Source organism: Hemiscyllium ocellatum, chromosome 5, assembly GCF_020745735.1.
Source record: "Hemiscyllium ocellatum isolate sHemOce1 chromosome 5, sHemOce1.pat.X.cur, whole genome shotgun sequence".
NCBI classification, from domain to species: Eukaryota; Metazoa; Chordata; class Chondrichthyes; order Orectolobiformes; family Hemiscylliidae; genus Hemiscyllium; species Hemiscyllium ocellatum.
The window spans coordinates 23,057,563-23,083,404 of record NC_083405.1 but is presented as its reverse complement, the minus strand read 5'-3'; the positions used below and the strand labels follow the sequence as shown (position 1 = coordinate 23,083,404).

Below are 25,842 nucleotides of genomic sequence, written 5' to 3'. Positions count from 1 at the left end.
CTCTCCTACTCTCCACAATTGTGTTTGCAGAAACACCGAAGGTCCTAAGTGCCCTATCGTGTTGTGTGGCTGGAGGGGAAAGAATTCAATCCGTGCCTTCGTTGCCAGGAATGAGCGTTTCCATTATCTGCGAATGTTGGGAGTCGAGGTTTTCCGAGACAAGAACAAGGGCGATGGATCAGACAAGGGCGATGGATCAGACAGTGTGGCTACTGAGAAAACTGAGGAGCCAATGGAAGAAGAGGATTTGAATGTACATGGAGACGCTGGGCATTTGAAAGGCGATTCTAACATTGTACAGCAATCCGAAGAAAAATGTGATCAGATCTTGGGACCAGCAGAAGAATCTGAAAAAGATCAAGAAATAATCCAGCACACGAAGATGGAAATCGACAATATCACAACGTCAAAACCCATTGATTCATGTTCAAACATGGAAAATTTTGGTGCTGAAGTACCGCATCTGGATACAAATTAATGAGGTTTTAGCTTTCAAGAAATGTCAAACGTGAACTGATACAGGTGGCAGCATAAACTTATCTGATGACTTGGTGTTGGATATCCAGTGCTGTTTCTGGAGGAAAACGACATTTACTTGCAATCCAAAGTTGAATATTTCCTATTAATGTCCTCCGACCTTTCCTAACTAGATGCGTAGTCTTGAAAAATTATTTGATCTCTCATTAATAGAGCACACCTCTACTATACATGTCTTTCTGAAAAATATCTTGGTCACTTCATACTCTGAGAGATGAATAAAACAAGTATGTTAATGGAGGGGAGCAGGGGAGGAGAAGATAGTTGTATCACTTTCATTATGACTTCATTAATGAGAGTGGTGAACTACAGTGTTATTCACATGATTTAAGATGTTCTTTGCAAACAGCTTGACAGTCACTTCACTTGCAGACAATAACCTTTTAAATTGACATCTCAAGTGATGACCATTTTGTTCATGCCTTTCTGCTTTTTTTTAAGAAAATATCTTTGAAAGATGATGTAAAGCTTTTACAGATGAATTTATAAATCTGAAATGCTAACTTTATTTTAAAAGACAGGATGCATTTTATGGTAATTTTTGTTCTCCACTTGAATGGTAAATTATTGGGAATCGAAAGAACTACAGAAGCTGTAAATCAGAAACAAAAGCAGGAGTCGCTGGAAAAGCTCAGCAAGTCTGGCAGCGTCTGTGGAGAGAACTCCGAGTTAATGTTTCGTCAACCCAGTTCTGAGGAAGAGTCACCGGACCTGATACATTAACTCTGATTTCTTTTCACAGATGCTGCCAGACCTACTTAGCTTTTGCAGCAACCTCTGTTTTTGTTTGTGATAAGTTAATGGGGTTGGATTAGCTCCATGCACCTGCACGGTTTCCTGCTGGTTTACCCCCCCCCCCCCAAGTGGTAAAGCTGATAATTACCTCTTTAAAGTCATAAAATTTATTTAATTTGCATATTCAAGTTTGTATGAAACATGGTTATGGATATGAGGACATTTGTTTTTGAGGCAAGTTGCCATATTTTGCCCAATAAAAGGCACTGGATCTTATATTCTTGTGTTGCTATTTCAGTCCTCTTTTGTACATAAAGTCCTTGAGTGGTATAATTGAATCTTCCTACAGTGGAAATGTTGCAAAGCAGTCACGATCCTTGGAGATTACAAGCACAAGCTTCCTCTCAAGTAAAACTGTTCATTTTTGTGCCTGCATTACTAGTCTGCACTGTAGCTCCTGGTAAGTCCTTTAACTCAAAGTTACTTAACATGAGTATTGTTAACAGATGGCATCTGTGCTTAGAAATACTGTACACGGAAGAGAAATATGGAGATCAAGGGTCACTCTGAAGTCCACCATGCTAAGAGTTCTGCTTTGGGATGATGAAGAAAGACAGAATTTTTCGGTCAATATTTTATGAGCAAAGAAATGCCTCATCCCGTACAGTGAAACAGGGGAGAAGTTGTGTTTGCAATTTCTGCTTGGTAGAATATGATATTGTGGGAAGGATTTTATGTAATGATTTGTGAATAATTTAAGTTGGAAGCGAAGTACTGTGGATCCTGAAAATCCAAAATAAAAGGAAAATCTACAACAAATTTGAAACTTGTGGAGAAGGACAATCCGATAAAGGTTTCAGGACTGTGACCTTTTATTAGAGGGTAAAAGTTAGTGATTAGTAGGTTATGAGCAATTAATTGAGGGTGGAAAAAAATACCAAGTTCTGTGATGATTTTCAAAGCATGGGAATAGATTGGTTCAAGCAAAGAAATAAAATGAGATAGAAATGGTGGGGTAGTAGATTTCCGATAACAATCAAGGATGCAATTAGAGAAAGACCAAACCTGCAGAAGAACATGAAAACAGAAAGGGAGTAGGGGTTTATAATCTAAAATTATTGAACTCTGTATTGAGCCCAGAAGGCTGTAAAGTGTTTAGCTGAAAGTTGAATTGCCATTTCTTGAACTTATGTTGTGCTTTACTGAAACACTATAGCAGATCAGATTGGGAGCAAGGTGAAGATTTAAAATAATGGTTGGCTGGAAGCATGGGGTCAGTCTTGCAGACGAGGTGGAGACATTCCACAAAACTGCTTACCAAATCTGTATTTGGTGTGTTCGGTGCAGACGAAATGATGACATGAGCAGTAAATATAGTAAATTTGAAAGAAGAACAAGTAAATCGCTCTTTCCTTGAGAAGAATATTTAGAGTCTTGCATGGTGAGAAGGCAGGCTTAAAGGGACAGTGAAAGGAGAAATACTGCCTGACATTTACGAGAAAGATGACTACAGGAGAAGCAGTGTATACAATAAATCTGAATTTTCAGAAGGCATTTGATAAGATGCCACATATGAGATTGGGGACAGCAGAGATGATGAATGAATTGATGTTGTCATGTTGGTCCAGGGAATCGTTCAAGTGGGGAGAGGAAATAGGAATGTAATTGTGGTAGAGGGTAGTATCATTAGATGGATGGATTCTGTTCTGTGCTGGAGATCCAAAAGCTGTGTTGCCTGTCCAGTACATTAAGCACACTAGATTAGATTCCCTACAGTGTGGAAACAGGCCATCTGGCCACCGACCCTCCAAAGAGTAACTCACCCAGACCCATTTCCCTCTGACTAATGGACCTAACACTATGGGCGATTTAGCACGGCCAATTCACCTTTAGATTAGATTACTTACAGTGAGGAAACAGGCCCTTCGACCCAACAAGTCCACACCGACCCGCCAAAGCGCAACTCATCCAGACCCATTCTCCTACATTTACCCGTTTACCTAACACTACGGCCAATTTAGCTTGGCCAATTCACCTGACCCGCACATCTTTGGACTGTGGGAGGAAACCGGAGCACCCGGAGGAAACCCACGCAGACACAGGGAGAACGTGCAAACTTCACACAGTCAGTTGCCTGAGGCGGGAATTGCTAACCACTGTGCCACCGTGCAGCCCACGCAGACACGGGGAGAATGTGCAAACTCCACACAATCACAGCGGAGGAAACCCACACAGACACAGCGAGAATCGAACCTGACTCCCTTGCTAGTCACTGAGCCACCATGCCTGCTGTCTGGGCTGGAAAAGAGCTTGAAGGAGGGGAGGGATCCAGTTGTTGTCCACATTGGTACCAAAGACATTTGTACAACTAGAAAAGTGTTTTGCTGAAAATCCTTGAATGGTTAGGAGCTAAATTTAAAAAGTGTAATTTTTGTATTACTGTCTGAGCCATGGGCATACTGTTAAATAAAGTCAAGAAGTTAGATGCGTGGCTCAAATTGGTGTGGGTGGGATGGGTTTTATTCTGGCACCAGTACTAGGGTAAAAGGGAGGATGAATGGGATGAGTTTCACTTGACTGTGCTGGGATCAGCGTCCTGGGAGGGGGAAGGTTTGTGAGAGGGGAAACTGAGGCTTACAGAGCAAGAAGATGGGACACTATTAAAGGGCAGCTATTTGGGTAATGACATTCAGATTGGGACAAGGAATACAAACTGATAGAAAAACAGTGGTATGTAGGATAAGGGGTGGGGGGGGAGGGGAGAAGAATTTTTTTTTAGAAAGGCAAAATTGATGGCTGTTTCTTTGAAAGTATAATGTTCAGATCAAAATTAATGAATTATCAGTACAAATGTGGATGAATCAGTATGATCTCATAGTTACTATGGAGACATGGTTACAAGGAGATCAAAGCTGGGAATTAAATATTCAGAGATATGTAGCATTTCAAAAGGACAGGAAGGAAGGAAAAGGTGATAGCATTATTGTGATGGAATTATTGTTGTATAATGGAAAGAAATACTCTTGGATCAGAAGATGTAGGGTCCACACGGTTGGAGGTAAAAATATATAAAAAGGAAAGCCAACACTGGTAGGAGTAGACGACAGTACATAAACCGTGGGACAGAGAATAAATCAAGAGACCGCATGTAGGAAAATAAAGGCAGTACACTAATCAGTGGTGACTTTAGTCTTGATGTAGTTTGTGATAGTTGGACTAGTAGTGGAAGCCATGACAGAGAATTCATAGAGGGTATTCTGGACAGTTTCCTGGGACAACAGACTGTGAATCCAACCAGAGATCAGGATATTTTGGATCCAGTGATGTGTAATGAGGCAGGTTTAATACATTATGTCAGAGTAAAAGATCACCTTGGAAACTGACCATCACACAGAGTCGTACAGATGTACAGCACGGAAACAGATCCTTCAGTCTAACTCGTCCATACCGACCAGATATCCCGACCCAATCCAATCCCACCTGCCAGCACCCGGTAATCCGAGATGGAGGACATGAAAAATTTCTGGCTGTAAGAGCTGCTCCTTTTTTTTTTTGAGGTATTTTAGGTCTTGGAGGTGATTTCCTTGAATTCCAGGAGCAGCAATTACTGTTTTATGTGCTGTTGCATTCTTTTCGAAGTTTGGAAAAAAGAAGTCAAAACAATAGCAGTTTTAAAAGGGAGAAGAGCAGACAAAGGAAACACATGGTGAGGACAGTGCGAGAGAGAGAGAGAACCTGCATTGTTATCGCCTTTGCTGTTTGAATTCATGTATCGCTGGACATTGGAGTGAATTTCACAAGTAAACTTGGAGGAACTGTTGGGCGAAGTTCACAGCACAGAATCAGATAAGCTAATTGTTGTTTTAAGTCTGTCCAAGAGAGAGGCTGCAGTAGTGAGTATAGTGGATTCTTTCTTGATATGTTTTTGGAGATAAGTCTCTTGATTAAACTTAAAATATAAGCCATAGCTATTACTTTAACCTGGGGCAGTGTTTGTAGAGGAATAAGACGGTGTTATTTTCTGGGTCTGTAGATTGTGAAAGAGCAAAAATAGCCTTTGCAGTGATATGTACTTCTTGTCAGATGTGGGAGTTTAAAGAGAGTTTAAGGGATACTGCGGATTATATCTGCCATAAATGCTGTTGGATGCGAATCTTATCAGATCGAGTCGATCGGTTGGAGAGACAGATAGAAGCAATGAGGAATTTGCAACAGCAACAGTATGTGATGGATGGCAGTTATAGGAAGGGGGGAAAGTCTCAGATACAGTCACATAGATGGGTTAACTCGAGGAAGGGTAAGTGAGTAAGGCAGCTAATGCAGGAGTCTTGTGGATATACCCATTTCAAACAGGTATGCTGTTTTGGAAAATGTAGAGGGTGATGGATTCTTAGTGGAACGTAGCATGAACAGCCAAGTTTCTGTTGTTGTGTGTCTCTAATGCAACGAGGGGTATGTCGGCTTCCAAGAGATCAATTGTGTTAGAGGATTCTGTAGTCCGAGGTACAGACAGACATTTCTGTGGCTAGCAGAGAAAAAGCAGAATGGTATATTGTTTCCCTGGTGCCAGGATCAAGGATGTCTCGGAGAGGGTGCAGAATGTTCTCATGGGGGAGAGGGGCCAGCAGGAGGTCCTTGTCGACATTGGAAGGGAAAAGGTTGAGACTCTGAAGGGAGAAGACAGAGAGTTAGGCAGAAATTTAAACTGGAGGTCCTCAAGTGTAGTAATATCTGGATTACTCCCAGTACTACGAGCTAGTGAGAGCAGGAATAGGAAGATAGAGCAGATGAATGCATGGCTGAGGAGCTGGTATGTGGGAAAGGATTCATATTTTTGGATCATTGGAATCTCTCTTTTGGGGTAGAAGTGACCTGTAAAAGAAGGATGGATTGCACCTAAATTGGAAGGGGACTAATATACTGGCAGGGAAATTTGCTAGAACTGCTTGGGAGGATTTAAACTAGTAAGGTGGAGGGGACCCAGGGAGATAGTGAGGAAAGAGATCGATCTGAGACAGGTACAGCTGAGAACAGAAGTGAGTCAAACAGGCAGGGACAAGGTAGGACTAATAAATTAAACTGCATTTATTTTGAGGCAAGGGGCCTAACAGGGAAGGCAGATGAACTCAGGGCATGGTTAGGATCATGGGACTGGGATATCATAGCAATTATGGAAACATGGCTTAGGGATGGGCAGGACTGGCAGCTTAATGTTCCAGGATACAAATGTGACAGGAAGGATAGGATGGGAGGTAAGAGAGGAGGGGGAGTGGCATTTTTGATAAGTGATAGCATTACAGCTGTGCTGAGGGAGGATATTTCCAGAAATACATCCAGGGAAGTTATTTGGATGGAACTGAGAAATAAGAAAGGGATGATCACCTTATTGGGATTGTATTATTGACCCCCCAATAATCAGAGGGAAATTGAGAAACAAACTTGTAAGGAGATCTCAGCTATCTGTAAGAATAATAGGGTAGTTATGGTAGGGAATTTTAACTTTCCAACCATCAACTGGGACTGCCATAGTGTTAAGGGTTTAGATGGAGAGGAATTTGTTAAGTGTGTACAAGACAATTTTCTGATTCAGTATGTGGATGTGCCCACTAGAGAAGATGCAAAACTTGACCTACTCTTGGGAAATAAGGCAGGGCAGGTGACTGAGGTGTCAGTGGGGGAGCACTTTGGGGCCAGTGACCATAATTCTATTTGTTGTAAAATAGTGATGGAAATGGATAGACCAGATCTAAAAGTTGAAGTTCTAAATTGGAGGAAGGCCAATTTTGACGGTATTAGGCAAGATCGGGGATAGATGTTCGCAGGTAAAGGGACAGCTTTTGATGTATATTTTGCATCAATATTTACTGTAGAAAAGGATATGGAAGATATAGACTGTAGGGAAATAGATGGTGACATCTTGCAAAATGTCCAGATTACAGAGGAGGAAATGCTGGATGTCTTGAAACGGTTAAAAGAGGATAACTCCCCAGGACCTGATCAGGTGTACCCGAGAACTCTGTGGGAAGCTAGAGAAGTGATTGCTGGGCCTCTTGTTGAGATATTTGTATCATCGATAGTCACAGGTGAGGTGCTGGAAGACTGGAGGTTGGCAAACGTGGTGCCACTATTTTAAAAGGGCGGTAAATACAAGCCATGGAACTATAGACTGGTGAGCCTGACCTCGGTGGTAGGCAAGTTGTTGGAGGGATTCCTGAGGGACAGGATGTATATGTATTTGGAAAGGCAAGGACTGATTCGGGATAGTCAACATGGTTTTGTGCGTGGGAAATCATGTCTCACAAACTTGATTGAGTTTTTTGAAGTGGTAACAAAGAAGATTGATGAGGGCAGAGCGGTAAATGTGATCTGTATGGACTTCAGTAAGGCGTTCGACAAGGTTCCCCGTGGGAGACTGATTAGCAAGGTTAGACCTCATGTAATACAGGGAGAACTAGCCATTTGGATACAGAACTGGCTCAAAGGTAGAAGACAGGCTGGTGGTGGAGGGTTGTTTTTCAGACTGGAGGCCTGTGACCAGTGGAGTGCCACAAGGATCGGTGCTGGGCCCTCTACTTTTTGTCATTTATATAAATGATTTGGATGTGAGCATAAGAGGTACAGTTAGTAATTTTGCAGATGATACCAAAATTGGAGGTGTAGTGGACAGTGAAGAGGGTTACCTCAGATTACAACAGGATCTGGACCAGATGGGCCAATGGGCTGAGAAGTGGCAGATGGAATTTAATTCAGATAAATGCAAAGTGCTGCATTTTGGGAAAGCAAATCTTAGGAGGACTTATACACTTAATGGTAAGGTCCGAGGGAGTGTTGCTACACAAAGAGACCTTGGAGTGCAGGTTCATGGCTCCTTGAAAGTGGAGTTGCAGGTAGATAGGATAGTGAAGGCGGCGTTTGGTATGCTTTCCTTTATTGGTCAGAGTATTGAGTACAGGAGTTGGGAGGTCATGTTGTGGCTGTACAGGACATTGGTTAGGCCACAGTTAGAATATTACGTGCAATTCTGGTCTTCCTATCGGAAAGATGGTTGTGAAACGTGAAAGGGTTCAGAAAAGTTTTACAAGGATGTTGCCAGGGTTGGAGGATCTGAGCTACAGGGAGAGGCTGAACAGGCTGGGGCTGTTTTCCCTGGAGCGTCGGAGGCTGAGTGGTCACCTTAGAGGTTTACAAAATTATGAGGGGCATGGATAGGATAAATAGACAAAGTCTTTTCCCTGGGGTCAGGGAGTTCAGAACTAGAGGGCATAGGTTTAGGGTGAGAGGAGAAAGATATAAAAGAGACCTAGGGGGAAATTTTTCACGCAGAGGGTGGTACGTGTGTGGAACGAGCTGCCAGAGGATATGGTGTAGGCTGGTACAATTGCAACATTGTACTGGCAGGTGGGACTAGATTGGGTTGAGATATCTGGTTGGCATAGACGGGTTGGACCGAAGGGTCTGTTTCCATGCTGTACATCTCTATGATTCTATGACCCGGCCCATATCCCTCCAAACCCTTCCTATTCACATAACCACACAGATGCCTTTTAAGTGTTGCAATTGTACCAGCCTCCTCCACTTCCTCTGGCAGCTCATTCCATACATGCACCACCCTCTGCGTGAAAAACTTGTCCCTTAGGTCTCTTTTACGTCTTTTCCCTCTCACCCTAAACCTATGCCCTCTAGTTCTGGACTCCCCCACCCCAGGGAAATGGTGGAATTTAGAGGCAGAATCATGGTTCAGAAACAACTACTAAACTTAACTAAGGGTAAGTTCAAAGGGATGAGAACAGAGTGGACTGAGGATAAGCAAAGACAGTTGAGAAACAAGGCAGATGTTTAAGAAAATAATTCCATTCTGGCGAAGTTCACAATACCTGAAATGTTAGCTCTTCTCTTTACAGAGGCCACCAAAACTGAGTTTTGCTATTACTTCCTGTTTTGTTTTGGTTAGATCTCCAGCATCTGGAGTTCTTTATTTCCTTAAACTGATAAACAATTCATGGCTCACAGCAAAGACATATTCCACTGAGGAAGAAGGTTGGATGAGGAAGAAGGGAAATAATCATGATTAATTAGGGAAGTTAAGGATTGCATCAAATTGAAAGAAGAAACATGCAATGTGGCAAAGATTATTGGTAATCCAGAGGAATAGAAAATTTTTTAAAAAACCAACAAGAGACCAAACTAAAATGTTGAGCGTAAGCTTGCAAGTAGTATCAAAACAGACAGTAAAAGTTTCTTTAAATGTATAAAAAGGAAGAGAGAAGCCAAAGTGAATGTAGGCCCCTGAGAGAATGAGTTTCAGGAAATAAGAATGGTCTATCAGGAAATTGTAGAGGAGTTGAATAAATACACTGCATCGGTCTTCAGAGTAGAAGATATAAAAAGCATTCCAAGATTGCTGAATGATCGAAGGGCACAACGAGGGGGAGAAAATACAAGGACAACAACTATTGCTAGAGGGAAGGAAAAACAACTAGGGAAACTAATGGGTCTGAAGGCTGATAAATCCCCTGGACCTCATAGGATGAATATTAAAGGAAGTAGCTACAGAGATATAGATACATTTGTAGGTTATCTTCCAGGAATTCTTAGATTCAGGCTAAGTCCTTAGATTAGTAATGTAACACTTTTATTTCAGAAAAGATAAAAAGAACAGGTAACTTAAGCCAATTAGACTGATGTCTGTTATTGGGGAAAATATTAGTCTTATTGGTTCTTTGTAAAAAGATGTAATAGCAGAGCATTTAAAAATACATACTATGATCAAGTAGAGCCAGTACAACTTCATGAAGGGGAAGTCATATCTGACATTTACCAGAACTATGAGCAGCATAGATAAATGGGAAACAGTGGATTTATAGATTTGAATTTTCACAAGGTATTTGAGGTACCATACTTTATGCTATTTAATAAGGAAGGACCTCATGATGGTGGAAGTCATACATTAGCATAGCTTGAGAATTGGCTAACTAATGGATAACAGAGTTGGGATAACAGGGCATTTTCAAGATGGCAACCTGTAACTCTTGGTGTGCCACAGGAGTCAGTACTGTGACCGCAATTATTTACAATATAAATGACTTTGAGGGTGAAACAAAAATAGGTATGATGTGGAGGTGCCAGTGTTGGACTGGGGTGGACAAAGTTAAAAATCACACAACACCAAATAAACCTGTTGGATTATAACCTGAAAATACTTCCAAATAAACCTGTTGGACTATAACCTGGTGTTGTGAATTTTAACAAAAATAGGTGGGAAGACAAGTGGTGAGGATGATACAAGGAGTCTACAGAGAACTATAATACAGGGTAAGCAAGTGGCCAAAAACTTGATTAATTGAAATAAAATGGGGGAAAATGTGAGGTCACACACCATGGCTGGAAGAATGTAGGGGCTGAATGTTATTTAAATGGAGAATGGCTGCAGAAAGCCACAGCACACAGGAATATGGGAGTCCTCTCTGAATCACACACCATAAGCATCCATGTTCAGCGAACAATGGGACGAAAATGGATTGTTGGCCCTTATTTCAAAGAGAGTATATAAAAGAGTTTAAAAGGGAGGAGCCACTGCTGAAACTATGCAAAGGACTAGTTAGATCACAGTTGGAACCATTTTGGGCTCATTATCTAAGACAGGATATACTGGCATTGGATGCAATCAAGAGTAGGTTCGTTGTTTAATACCAAGTAAGAAATTCCTATCTTAACAGTGGAGTTAGGTAGGTTGGGCCTGTACACATTGGCATTTAGAAGAATGCAAAGTGACCTTACTGAAACATACAACATTCTTGGGGGACTTGACAGAGTATTTGTTGTTTTTCTCTGTGGGAGCTTCTAGGACAGAGATCAGGAGAAATTTCTTCAGAGGATGACGAAACTGTGGAATTTTTGACTATGACTGGGCATTTGAGGCTAGGTCATTCAGTAAATCCAAAGCTGAAATAGACAGATTTTAACCAGTTAGGGAATCTCGAGGTGTAGGGTAAAGGCAGGAAAGTGGAGTTGACGATTAACTCAGATCAGACATGATCTCAGTCAAGGCAGAGCAGGCTTGAAGGGCCGAATGACCTATTTGTCCCAAGTCCCATGATCTTGTGGTGCAATTGTTGCATCTCCTGCACTTGTATAAAAAGGTGTTGTAGGGAAATAGAGGGGGAAGTTGATGGGTCTGACCGAAGAGAGAACAAGTGTGTCAGGGAGAGGACAGTCCCTATGGAATGCAGGGAGGATGTGTTTGTTGGCAGAAATTGTGGAGCATGTTGAATACATGATGGTTGCATGGAAGGTAAGGACATAGTGAACCCTATAATGGTTCTGGGAGGGAGTGCATCAGTTGAGAGCAGTTGTTTGAAATAGAGCAGAAATGTCAAAGACCTTATCAATCTTGGTAAGAATAAATCTTGGAAAAAGGAGGATGAATTGAAAGTGCTAGTATGGAAGGGTGACTCATCCAAACGGTTTGCAATGAAGAGCAAACTGGGAGACTGGGATAATCATCATTACAGAAAATGTTTTGTGCACTGTCGTTAAGATAACTGAGAATAAATATTGGTTCATTACCTGTCTTCAGAAATCAAGGTAGCAATGTCGGGGAAGGGAAAATTCAGAGATGGTCCGAGTGAAGGTGAGAAATAGGAAGCAAATTTCCCAGTTTTCATGAAAGGTCACAGATCTCCACGTTGCCCGACCTGCTGAGGATTTCAAGTGTTACTTTGTTTTTATTTACAACGGAGTATGGTATTGAAGAAGAGCTTTTTCCAGTTTTCTTCTTTATAAATTATTTACTGCATTACTGTAACAGGCAACAGCACATAGCAAATATTTTATTATAAAGACGTAAAAATGGTTGACACATCAATTTATTGCAAAATTATCCTGGATGTTAGAAATACTCAACATTTGAGCAGCTCAGATCTTTCCAGGGCAATGTATCCCACACAATCAGCACTGCTTAAACATTCATTTCCTTTCCCATTAGTACAGTGTGATTGGAGTTTGTACCTTCTACTAGTTGTTTCTACACGCACACACTCCCTTTTAACAGAACTTCACAAACATGCAGTCTCCATATAGAAAGTCAAGGGCAGCCAAAATAACCCGCAATTCTGCTTCAAGTCACACACACTATCTGGAAATATATTGCCATTCCTGTGTCACTGGGTCAAAATTCTGTAGCTCCAGCATGTCCTGACCTCTGACTGCAATGGTTCTAAGAGGCTCATAACTATCCTCTCGTGAGAATACTGGGGTTGGATAATAAGTTCTGGTCTTGTCAGCAGCACCATATTCTGTGAAAGAAGTGATTGGCAAAATAAAATGGGAAGTTTGATTCTGCTTCATTGTTTCCTCTGATGTTTTACATCACTTCTCCCTATTATTTCTATTTGCTTCCATCTCTCTCCTCCCCACCCACATTGGTTGTGTTATCCCTCCGCAATCTGAACTTATTTGATCTGAAAAATTCATATATATCTAAATTGTTCAGTATACTCCAGTTCAGCGTGATGGCAAATCAACTAAGAGTGCAAATAACTGAGGAGCAGGTTCTCAGTTGCCCCTATCTTCTGGAAGTGAAAAGTCATTGTTATATATCAAATAAATGTCTGTACACACAATCGTGTCTACGTGATGTTTAAAATATTTCATATTATCAGCTATGCTGTTAATATTAACTAACATCAACGTATAGATTTTTTTCTCTTGTAACTTGACTATTGTTAACTGTTACTGATAAATATTGAATGGATTCAATGGATATTCAATGCTCTTTCGCCCACCTCCAGTGTGGTGCCACCATCAAATGCATTTCCTTTCCTCCACTCTGATCATTCCGAAGGGACCAATTCATCCAAAGCAACTTGCTCCTGTCCTCAGACATCCCCAACTAATTGGAAGGTTCACACAGCAAGATTTAAAACTTTTTTTCTGTAACAAAGTAAAACGTTGACCAAACACTAAATTTTTTTAGAGACAAATCACACTGCAAAATGTGAAGCTGTTTCTCTCATTTATCTTTTAAATAGAACATTACAGCGCAGCACAGGCCTTTCGGCCCTCAAAGGTATGCTGACCTGTGGAACCAATCTGAAGTGTATCTATCCTATAGTGTTCCATTTTCGTTCATGTGTTTTTCCAGTGACCATTTAAATGCCCTTAAAGTTGTCGAGTCTACTACTGTTGTCAGCAGTGCGTTCCACGCCCCCTACAATTAATTGAAAATTCTCTGCCACAGTTATCCTTTATGGATGGGTGTTTGTAAGTGGAAAAAAAGACATGAAGAAACAAAGAATATAGCACAAGGGTGACATATGGTTAGAGGCCATTAATGCACTGTATTGAAGAAAGTTATAAAATGTAGTTGTACCTGTCTTTTATGCACTTTCACTCCCTTATCACTTAACCTTTTATCAATTCTGGTGGAGACCCCCAATGTGTTGTTGACTTGCAAGCTTTAAGTTTTTTTTTTAAACAAAGCAAGTAAACCATGAAATATTTGGATGAGTTTCCATTGCCACTCCTTGTGGATTCACATCTCAATTGTATTTCAGCCCACTTACTTTACACTGGCTTGGAATAAATTTTTGTGGAAGCTTGCTGTAGCTGTCATATTTCTTAATTCACATTTTAAAAAAAAAGTCATTGGTTGTATAGCTCTTTGAGATGTCTAGAGGAAAAATGTCATATAAAGTCTTTAGGCTATTGTTGCATTATCCTTTTGGCAGGAGCAGTGTTTGCTCCATCTGATAATCGTGAAATTTCCAAAACCACTGTAATTGATCACATAAATGACAGACTGCGGCAAAGCAGAAGCCTTTTAAAGGCTTGCATAATTCACTCTAATTGTAGCCTTTCAGCAACTTCCTTTGTTACAATGCTGAAATGCCAAGGTAAAGCAGATTTGGAATCATCCGACATCTTCTGTATATCTGATGATTCATTTATTGTTACTGTCCCTGGCAGTTATGTGATTGAATAAAGGCAAATTTGAACTCTATCCACAGCCCATATAATAATATGAAGATGCTTCAGTTCACATCAATCTGCAAAAGTGTTCTCTGGATTTAAATAATAAAAAAAGCACTCTGTGCTCACATTCCTGAGTTGTAGAGCTGTTGCAGTGCTGAGTTTAGACAAATCAGTGCTTCTGGCTGATGCTGGTGTATCCACAGCACTCTGGCAGACTAGTTCAGAGAACAAGCAGTGCTCAGGGAATAGGGGGATGTGAGCTATATGTTGACAGATAGGATTAGTTCGGTTGGCACAGACATGGTGGGCCCAAAGGCTGCTGCTTATACTGTACGGTTCGATGCTTGCAGAACCAAACTTAGATTATGTACAAATTTCAGAGAGTATACAGGATGTGCTCGCAGGGTTTGAGACTTATTTATTCATTCTTGAATTGTTGGTGATGGCAGCATTTGATATCAATTCCTGCCTAAAGTGGAAAAGGTGATAATGAGCTGCCTTCCTGAACCTCTATATTCTGTGTAATGAAGGTACTTCCACAGCGCTGTTAGGAAGGAATTTGCACAGTTAAAAATAAACAAGTATGATATAATAGCTATTGTAGTGGCATGTTGCATATGGCCAAGGCTGAGAACTGAGTATCGAAGGATATTTGATATTTTGGAGGGATGGGAAGAAAGGAAATGGAGGATATTGGTTTAACAAGTGATTAGGACAGCAAATAAAATGTCAGCAGTTATTGCATGGGGCATAGAAGTAGGGAAGTCTTGGTGATCACTTTCGGAGTACTAAATACAGTTTTGGTGTTCCTTGAAAAAAGTAATATAATGACTTTCAAAGCAATTCTGTGGGTTTACTTGACTCTTTCCTGAGATGAAGGGATTTCTGATTCAGGATGCATGAACAGGTTGACCCTGTACCCATTGGAGTTGAGAATAATTGAAGGTCATCTTATTGAAATATGAGGGAATTCAATGGAGTTGATGCCAAGCAGTTGTTTCCACTTGTTTGGAGACTGGAACAGTGTTATGAGTTTGACCAGAGGATTACACTGGTAACCAAGTCCAACTACACACTGGTCACACCGATAGATTCACTGCTTTGATTCAATCTCTGAAATGGACAAATGATTCCTTTGTATAATACTATTCGGGTTTTTTTTAAAAACTTAAATCAGCTTCTTGAATAAACTCAATAATCATTAATATAACAAAAGTTATCTTTAAAGTGAATGGTAAACACTGGTTAACTTCTAAGATATAATTCAGAATTAGAACCATATACCCTTGATTAAGAACGTAGACTCACTCACGCAATACAGAATACAACAATCTGTACAGAGATGATGTCTTTCTAAATGAAAAAGAATCCTTGATGGCATAATGCCTGAAAGCAAAAGATGGAATTTCATGATTTGTCATGGACCAATGGTTCTCATGATTTTATTTTCTAACAACCTGTTTAGAGATCTGTCTCTTGATAAAATTTTTTAAAAAGTACTAAATTAGCCTGAAGCACTTTTTTAAGAGCAATAAGATTAGATTAGATTAATTACAATAGCCCTTCAGCCCAACAAGTCCACACTGACCCTCCGAAGAGCAACCCACCCCCAAACACTTACCCCTTCATCTAACACTCTGGGCAATTTAGCATGGCCAATTCATCTAACGTGCACACTTTTGGACTTTGGGAGGAAACTAGAGCACATGGAGGAAACCCACGCAGACACTGGGAGAATGTGCAAACTCCACACAGACAGATTCGGGAATTGAACCCGGGTCTCTGGTGCTGTGTGGCGGCAGTGCTAACCACTGTGCCAGCGTGCCACCTGGTGGTGCTATTTTCAGGGTGTGTAGATTGTGAAGATGTCCGTCAGTAGAGTGATATGCTCTTCCTGTTGAATGTGGGAGTTTAGGGAGAGTTTCCATGTTACTGATGATTATGCCTGCAGGAAGTGTGTTTGGTTGTGAAACCTATCAGATCACATGGATCAATTGGAGCAGCAGTTAGAGGCAATGAGGAATTAACAGAGCTAGGGGGTGTGATGAATGCCAGTTATAGGAAGGGAGAAAAGCTGCAGATTCAGTCAGGTAGATGGGTTCACTCCAGGAAAGGTAGGAGGAGTAGGCAGGGGGTGTAGGAGTCTTCTGCGGCTATCCCCATCTCAAACAAATATGTTATTTTGGAAAATGTAGAGGGTGATGGACATTCAGGGGAGTGCAGCATGAACAGGCAAGTTTCTGCCACTGAGGGTGGCTCTAATGAGGGGTATTGATTGTGATAGAGGACTCTCTAGTCAGAGGCACAGACAGATGTTTCTGCGGTCAGCAGAGAAAAGTCAGAATGATGTGTTGCCTCCCCGGTGCCAGCAACAAGGATATCTTGGAGAGGGACCAGCAGGAGGTCATTGTATACAATGAAACTAATGACATAGGAAGGGACAAGGATTAGATTCTGAAGGGAGAATATAGAACATTAGGCAGGAGTTTAAAAGGGAGGTCCTCAAGGGTAATAAATCTGGATTATTCCCATTGCTACGAGCCAGTGAGTATGTGGATAGGAGGATAAGAGCAGATGACTGCGTGAGCTGGTGCAGGGAAGAAGCGTTCACATTTTTGGATCATTGGAATCTCTTCTGGGGTAGAAGTGACCTGTACAAGGACGACGGATTGTACCTAAATTGGAAGAGAACTAATATCCTGACAGGGAGATTTGCCAGACCTCCTTTAAACTAGTACGGTGGGGTGGACCCAGGGAAATAGTGACGAAAGAGATCAATCTGAGATGGGTACAGTTAGGAAAAGGAGCGAGTCAAACTGTCAGGACAGGCAGGGACAAAGCAGAGAACAAAGTAGGACTGATCAATTAAAATACATTTAATTCAATGCAAGGAGCCTAACAGGGAAGGCAGATGAACTCAGGGCATGGTTAGGAACATGGGACTGGGATATCATAGCAATTACAGAAACATGGCTCAGGGCTGGGCAGGAAAGGCAGTTTAGTGTTCCAGGATACAAATGCTATAGGAAGGATAGAAAGGGGGAGCAAGAGAGGAGGGGAAGTGGTGTTTTTGATAAGGGATAGCTGTACTCAGGGAGGATATTCCTGGGAATATATTCAGGGAAATTATTTAGGACGAATTGAGAAATAAGAAAGGGATGATCACCTTATTGGGATTGTATTATAGACCCTTTAACAGTCAGCGGGGAATTGAGAAACAAGTTTGTAAGGAGATTTTCGTTATCTCTAAGAATAATAGGGTGGTTATGGTAGGGGATTTTAGCTTTCCATATGTAGACTGGGACTGCCATCGTGTTAAGGGTTAGGTGGCAAGGAATTTGCTAAGTGTGTACAAGAAAATTTTCTGATTCAGTATGTGGATGTACCTACTAGAGAAGGTGCAAAACTTGACCTACTCTTGGGAAATAAGGCAGGGCAGGTGACTGAGGTGTCAGTGGGGGAGCACTTTGGGGCCAGTGACCATAATTCTATTTGTTTTAAAATAGTGATGGAAAAGGATGGACCAGATCTAAAAGTTGAAGTTCTAAATTGGAGAAAGGCCAATTTTGACGGTATTAGGCAAAAACTTTCGAAAGCTGATTGGGGGCAGATGTTCACAGGTAAAGGGATGGCTAGAAAATGGGGAACCTTCAGAAATGAGATAACGAGGGTCCAGAAACAGTATATTCCTGTTAGGGTGAAAGGAAATGCTGGTAGGTATAGGGAATGCTGGATGATTGGGGAAATTGAGGGTTTGGTCAAGAAAAAGAAAGAAGCACATGTAAGGGATAGACAGGATAGATCGAGTGAATTCTTAGAAGAGCATAAAGGCAGTATGAGTATACTTAAGGAAATCAGGAGGGCAAAAAAGGGGACATGAGATAGCTTTGGCAAATAGAATTAAGGAGAATCCAAAGGGTTTTTACAAATATGTTAAGGAGACAAAAGGGTAACTGGGAAGAGAATAGGGCTCCTCAAAGATCAGCAATGCGACCTTTGTGTGGAGCCACAGGAGATGGGGAGATAGTAAATGAGTATTTTGATTAGTGTTTACTGTGGAAGATATAAAATGTAGGGAAATAAATGGTGACATCTTGAAAAGTGTCCATATTACAGAGGAGGAAGTGTTGGATGTCTTGAAAAGTGTAAAAGTGGATAAATCCCCAGGCTGATCAGATGTACCTGAGAACTCCGTGGGAAGCTAGGGGAGTGATTGCTGGGCTTCTTGCTGAGACACTTGTATCATCGATAGTCACGGGTGAGGTTCTGGAAGACTGGAGGTTGGCTAACGTTGTGCCACTGTTTCAGAAAGGTGGTAAGGACGGACCAGGGAACTATAGACTGGTAAACCTGACATCGTTGGTGGGCAAGTTTTTGGTGGGGATCTTGAGGGACAGGATGTACATGTATTTGGAAAGGCAAGGACTGATTAGGGATAGTCAACATGGCTTTGTTCGTGCAAAATCATATTTCGCAAATTTGATTGAGTTTTTTGAGGAAGTAACAAAGAGGATTGATGAAGGCAGGGTGATGGGCGTGATCTATATAGACTTCAGTAAGGTGTTCAACAAGGTTCTCCATGGCAGACTGGTGAGCAAGATTAGATCTCATGGAATACAGGGAGAACTAGCCATTTGGATACAGAACTGGCTTGAAGATGGAAGACAGAAGGTGATGGTAGAGGGTTGCTTTTCAGACTGGAGGCCTGTGATCAGTGGAACGCCACAAGGATCGGTACTGGGTCCACTGCTTTTCATCATTTATATAAATGATTTGGATGTGAACAGAGGAGGCATAGTTAGTAAGTTTGCAAAGGTGTAGTGGGCAGCAAAAAAAGTTACATCAGATTATAATGGGATCTTGATCAGGTGGGCCAATGGGAGCTGGGAGTTTAATTTAGATAAATGCAAGGTGCTGCATTTTGGAAAAGCAAATCAGAGCAGGACTTACACACTTAATGGTAAGGTTCTGGGAGTGTTGCCGAACAAATAGATCTTGGAGTGTCAGTTCATAGCTCCTTGAAAGTGGAGTCACAGGTAGATAGGATAGTGAAGAAAGCATTTGGTATGCTTTCCTTTATTGGTCAGAGTATTGAGTATAGGTGTTGAGAGGTCATGTTGCAGTTGTACAGGACATTGGTTAGGCCTTTGTTGGAATATTGTGTGCAATTCTGGTCTCCTTTCTATTGGAAGGATGTTGTGAAACTTAGGGTTCAGAAAAGATTTACATGGATGTCGCCAGGTTTGATGGATTTGAACTATAGGGAGAGGCTGAACAGACTGGGGCTGTTTTCCCTGGAGTGTCGGAGGCTGAGGGTTTATCTTATAGAGGACTGTAAAATCATGAGGGGTATGGATAAGATAAATAGACAAGGTATTTTCCCTGATGTGGGGGAGTCTAGAACTAGAGGGCATAGGTTTAGGCTGAGGGGGGAAAAATTTCAAAGGGACCTAAGGGGCAATTTTTTCACGCCGAAGATGGTGTGTGTATGGAATGAGCTACTACAAGAAGTGATGGAGGTTGGTACAATTACAACATTAAAAAGGCATCTGGATGGGTATATGAATAGGAAGGGTTTGGAGGGATATTAGCCAAGTGCTGGCAACTAGATTAATTTAGGATATCTGGTCGGCATTGACGAGTTGGACCAAAGATTTGTTTCTATGCTGTATATCTCTGTGACTCTATGTTATCCACACCTCTGAAACAGGGTGAATTTGAATACAGGTGTCCTGGTCCAAAGGTAGGGACACTACCGCTGTACCACAAGCGCCATACTCCATTGAGCCGCTTCCTTTGGCACAAATGCGCTATTACACTCAACTGAGTGACTTTCCCACACTGTTGGTTTTCTTTTTTAAATTTAACTTGTTTTCCTAATCAACTTGTTCAGATGTGTTATTGTACACTTCTGAAGCAGTGAAACATGAACCCAGGGCCTCCCAGTCCATAAGAGGGCGACTCCCTTGGGTACTAGCCAATAAAATCAAATTGCTGACAGCTGTGGGCCAGCTTGTAGGTGATGCAACACCTTCTTTGAATGGGGCCAACAAGTGTCACACAATGTCTCCTCAACACCATGCCAGGTCTGGGGGTTTGTTGTAGGACGGTGCAGACAGGACTAACATATAACTGTTGCACGCTGAACTTTGGGCAACTGAAGGATGCAACAAGGAGATGAAAATTTTTGAAAGCGGCAGCATTGTGCTGAGAAAGAAACTGAGAATGTACATCAAAGAGGAACATCATTTTCACCACCCTGCCACACAGCATCAACAGCTGCAGCAACCAATACCAGGCGACTTTGGTAACCACTTTCAATGGACTTGAGTTGGCTGAACTCACCACTCACTGTTGGTAAATGTATTGATCCTGGAGAGGCCAGCATCCCTTGCTTAATCCCAACAGCAAAAGTTGCTTACCACAGTATTCTTTCTTTGCTTTTCCTTTTGTTTAATGAAAGTTAAGTTTATAATTGATGGAAGCCAGTACAACATCCAGTGCCCCCTCATTGAATCCTGACAAAGTTTCATCCTGGTATGGGTACAACAAAAAGAATAGCTATCCTTCAGGGAGGGGTAGAATATTGTGTGGCACTAAGGATGGCTCGCCTCTCTTACTTCATTCTTGTTCGGGCAGCAAAAGTGACACACTGGCAAAACAACACCTCAACTTGCATTTGGGGACCTTAAAGTCTTCAGGGCTCAATATCAAGATTAAATTTTTTTAAGCATGAAAACCACCCTATATCTATAACACACCCCAGATCCTGTCATGCATTGCTTTCAGCACAGCCAACTCATTTTCAACTACTCACAGCCCTCATTATCTCCCATCTAGCTTGTCTCCTTCCTTGGCTTACTATCCACAATCCCTTTGTCTGCCTGCCTTTTTTTTAAACCATCTTTTCCTCCCTGCTATCCTTTCTGAAGAAGGTTCATAGGGCTTGAAACATTAACTTTGTGCTTCTCTCCACAGATGCTGCCAGACCTGCTGACTTTCTCCAGCAGTTCCTGTGTTTGTGGCAAGAATCTTACATGGTAGTCGAGACGTATAATTCTCAGCAGCACCAAGTGAGTGGTCTCTATTTTCTCCTGCTAAGGTAAGGATTCTCTCTGCATACAGGGTAAGGAACAAATGTTGGGCACCCTTTATCTTGGCCCTATATGCCAATTGTTGATGACCAGCATGAACAAGATGCACCAAAGGACCTCTTTCTGTATTATAAAACCCTGTGACTCTGAATAACTGCATCAGGTTTGCTCATGAAGAAACGGTGACAACAAAGCATTTTTCTTTAATCTATAGATCCAAAAGTTGATGACATTCTGGTAAGACAAAGCGTAGAAGAATGTACTGTAGGGTATGATGTATTGTTTAAAACATTTGGTATGTTGTCTATATCCAAAGGAAATTTAGTTATAGGCATGGTGAGATTCAATTACAGATCTCAGAGTTTGAGAGAATCAATAGTAATCCATTTTAACCGGTTTAGATTGTCCAGCGAAATATTGCGAGAATGAAGCTTTAAAGCTTGAATTAATTAGTGACCATATAGTAGTTGCTGTGAGGGATGGGAACTTGTCAGAATTCCCTCAGTCCAAGAAAAATTTGTGGTTGGAATAGGCATTGCAATTTGTTTTGCAGGAACAAATCAGGGCCCCAGATCAGTCAGCTCTGTGAGGAATCATCTGGGATTCTTCAGAAATTGTTGGATGCGTAAGGCTCAAGATGGCATCGTCACCCTCCTAAATGCCCTCTAAAATTCCAAAAGACCCAATGTCAGTAATCATATTAGATTGTAAAAGATGCGGGTCAAAACGCACGAGAAACAAGTGGACCTAAGTGCTTTGATGTGACCGAAACTTTTAAAACATCCTGTTTGGTTGCAACCCCATTGTCACCTTTAAAACAACAGAAAAATGCTGAACAAGAAAGTTCCCGGATGAATGGAAACTACACAACAAGGAAAAAAGTTCATTAACTTAGATACAGAACAAAAAAATTACCTCTACATGAAGTCAAAGAAAGAGCCTCAGATTTTGGACCATCAACTTGAAGGCACAAGGGTTCGAAACAGAATTGAAACTCGATACAGGAGCAGCTGTTACCCTGCTGGCATATCCACGGTTGAATTACGTGAAAGTTAGATGAACTTCAATGTCCAATAAGCACAGATCTTAAGATGCATGGGCAAATTACCTTGAAACTTACTCACAAAAGGTGAGATATCAATGAGACACTGTATACATTGACAAATCAAACCATTTCATTTCTGAGTAGAAATCCATTAGCTAGTGTGTGTCCCTGAGTGCACAATGTCCTTGCTTCCTGAAGTCGATGACCACTCATTCATTTTGTTGATATTGAGGTAAAGATCATTGCCTTTACACTGTGCCACTAAGCTGTATATCTTGTTGTCGTTAGAGATCTGACCCCCTATGGTGTTGTCATCAGCAAACTTGCAAATGGAGTTAGAGCTAAATTCGCCCACAGAGTAGGGACACCAATATTGAGATTAGTGTGGAGGAGGCGTTTCCTACTCTTACTGATTGTTAGGAAGTCACGGATCCAGTTTCAGATTGGACAGCAGGGTCCTAGGTCTCAGAGCTTGGAGGTAAGTTTGGTTGGAATTTTGGTATTAAAGGCAGAGCTAAAGTCAGTAAATCGGAGTCTGATGTAGATGTTCTTGTTATCCAGATGTTCCAAGGATGAGCAAAGAGCCAAGGAGATAGCATCTGCCATGGACCTATTATGATGGTAGGCAAGTGGTAGTGGATCAAGGCAATCTGTGAGGTGGGAGTTGATGTGTGCCAATACTAACCTCTCAAAGCACTTCGGAATGAGCAGAGAACGCTGATTCTGAATGCCCCAAGCAAGGCGTGGACTGGTAACGAGAGTACTTACTGATAATTTCAGTCCAAAGGCTGGACTGAGGCCTTCTGACAACTGTAGGAAGCTTCCTGGCTTTACATCTGTGATGGGAGAAAGTGAGGACTGCAGATACTGGAGATCAGAGTTGAAGAGCGTGGTGCTCGAAAAGCACAGCCAGTCAGGCAGCATCCGAGGAGCAGGAGAATCAACGTTTTGGGCATAAGACTGTCATCAGGAATGAGGCTTGTGAGCCCGGGGGACTGAGAGATACATAGGAACGGGTGGGGATGGGGGGGAAGGTAGTTGGGAATGAGATAGGTAGATGAAGGTGGGGGTGAAGTGATAGGAGAGGAGGATGGAGCTGATGGACAGGTAGGACTGTTCAAGAGGGCGGTCCACCTCAACCTGTCCACACCCCTCAGCCACTCCAATCTCTCACCCTCACAATGTGCAACCCTCTCTCCCCCGGCTCTAACTCCAACTTCCTCATCAAACTAGCAGACAAATAGGGCGCTGTGGTAGTTTGGCACACTGACCTCTGTATGGCTGAAGTCAGGCATCAACTCGCAGACACCACCTCCTACTGCTCCCTTGACCCATCAAGAAGGTGGTGTCCGCCTCAACCTGTTCACTCCCCTCACCCACTCCAACCTCTCACCCTCTCACTATGACAGTGAATGAAAAGCCCAGAAATGCAGCCTGGTCCGGTCCATTAGCTAGGTGCATGTCCCTGAGTGCACAATGTCCTTGCTGCAGCAATACAATGCTAGTTGCCAGTGCAGCCTGAAGTGCAGAAGTGCCCAGTAAGTGGATGAAAGATGTTTTATGAAGGTTTGTAGAGGCTGGCTCATGCTAGATGCCAGTGTTTGGGGATGTGGGTTGTGTGTGAGTGTGGAAAAAGTGAGAACTGCAGATGCTGGAGATCAGAGCTGAAAAATGTGTTGCTGGAAAAGCGCAGCAGGTCAGGCAGCATCCAAGGAGCAGGAGAATCGACGTTTCAGGCATAAGCCCTTCTTCAGGAAGGTTGGGCCAGTTGTGGGTTGTGTGTGTATGGGGCCAGTGCCCATGGAGTATGCCCTGAGATGTTGGTACCTGGTGACCAAATGGAGATCTTTTGTAGCAAGCAACAAGTTGAACGTACTGAACACCTGTTCTGATATCTATGTTGAATTTTCCCAATGGCTAATTTGGATGACACATTTGGCAAGATCACCATGCATGATGAGTTGGACTGTAAATAAGCCATTTAGCATGCAGTAACGAGTGTTAAATTGAGACTCTCTACTCTCCAATGAGAATCTCATCACCCGCTTGAGAAAAACGCGGAACTTGCAATGAGATGATCTTAACGTCAGATAAACCATCTCCCCTGATTCTACCACTCATCTGTCCATAGCCCATGTCCCTCAGAGCCTGGTAAGATTCAGCACTAGGATTTTGCCGTATCAGCTGAGCACAGTATGCCATCTTATTTGCAGTCAGTGCCATGTGATCTGACCACATTTTTCCCTTTTCTGTAGCATTTTGCTTAATCATTTCAGAGAGCAGTTACAAGTCAACCATGTAGCTGCAAGTCTGGAGTCACTTGTAGGTCAGGTCAGGTCGGGAAAGCAGATTTTCTTCCCCTAAAAGGGGAAAGTTAAACATCACACAACACCAGGTTATAGTCCAACAGGTTTATTTGGAAGCACTAGCTTTCAGAACGCTGCTCCTTCATCAGGAAGCTGTGAAGGAGCAGTGCTCCAGAAGCTAGTGCTTCCAAATAAACCTGTTGGACTATAACTTGGTGTTGTGTGATTTTTAACTTTGTCCACCCCAGTCCAACACCAGCTCCTCCACAAAAAGGGGAAAGTGAACTCGATGAGTTTTGCGTCTATCTCATCGTTTTGTTGTCACTATTTTCCAGATTTATTAATTGAATTTAAATTCCACCACTTGCTGTGTGAGATTTGAACCTTTATCGCCTGCACATTTGTTTGGGTCTCTGGAATACTAGTTTAGTAACATTTCCAAGACACCTCCATCCCTGTAGTTTAGATAAGCACGTAAGGGCGAAAGGAATACTTGTATGATGATACTTTTATTTGACAAAGGGCAGGAAGAGGTTTGTGCCAAGTAAAGATGTAAATGTAAACTTGCTTTCTGAAAAGCTTGTTTTATAGTTTGGATTCGATGTAAGTTGATATGATTAATGCACATTGCTTCAATATAAAAATAAATTAAAGACAAGGTTGTTTTAAGTAGATTTTCAAGAAGTCTGAAAACTAAAAGGAATCTCTCTTCTTTTTAACATTTCATATTCCATTTCATTTACTAATCCATGGACATTTAATTTTCTTTTTTAATTTAAATTGCTTGGAAAAAGTTGCTATTTGAGGTACAGGGGTAGTTAAACCAGAGATATTGGCTTTTTTACTTTCTATTATGGTAATTGTTATGTCCTCATTGAAACCATGAAAAGTAGAAGACTTTCATAAACTACAACAACTCCACATTGATAATTCTGAAATGGCCTTGAACTAACCTTGAGCTGCAAATTAGCTTCAGTCTGGCTAAGGTAAGTAATACTGATTCACTTATTATTTTTGCCAAGAATAAAGAGAAGCCAGTTTATTTTGTATTCCTATTTGGTTAAACTCAGTACATACAGCTGTATTTTCAGATGGTGCCTGATGTATTACTATAGATGTTCGAAGATAAAAGATGTTTCAAATGGCTGACTGT

At 41.6% G+C, this 25,842-nt stretch overlaps 1 protein-coding gene across 1 annotated transcript in view; it reads left to right on the top strand.

Annotated features, from left to right (window-relative positions):
• nsun2 (NOP2/Sun RNA methyltransferase 2) overlaps window positions 1-1,548 on the top strand; it is a 47,853-nt gene extending 46,305 nt beyond the window's left edge. Inside the window, exon 19 of the mRNA XM_060825335.1 lies at window positions 31-1,548. Coding sequence (XP_060681318.1) covers window positions 31-478 — 448 coding nt within the window. The 3' untranslated portion in view covers window positions 479-1,548. The remainder of the gene's footprint in view (window positions 1-30) is intronic.
• Window positions 1,549-25,842: the final 24,294 nt, after the last annotated feature.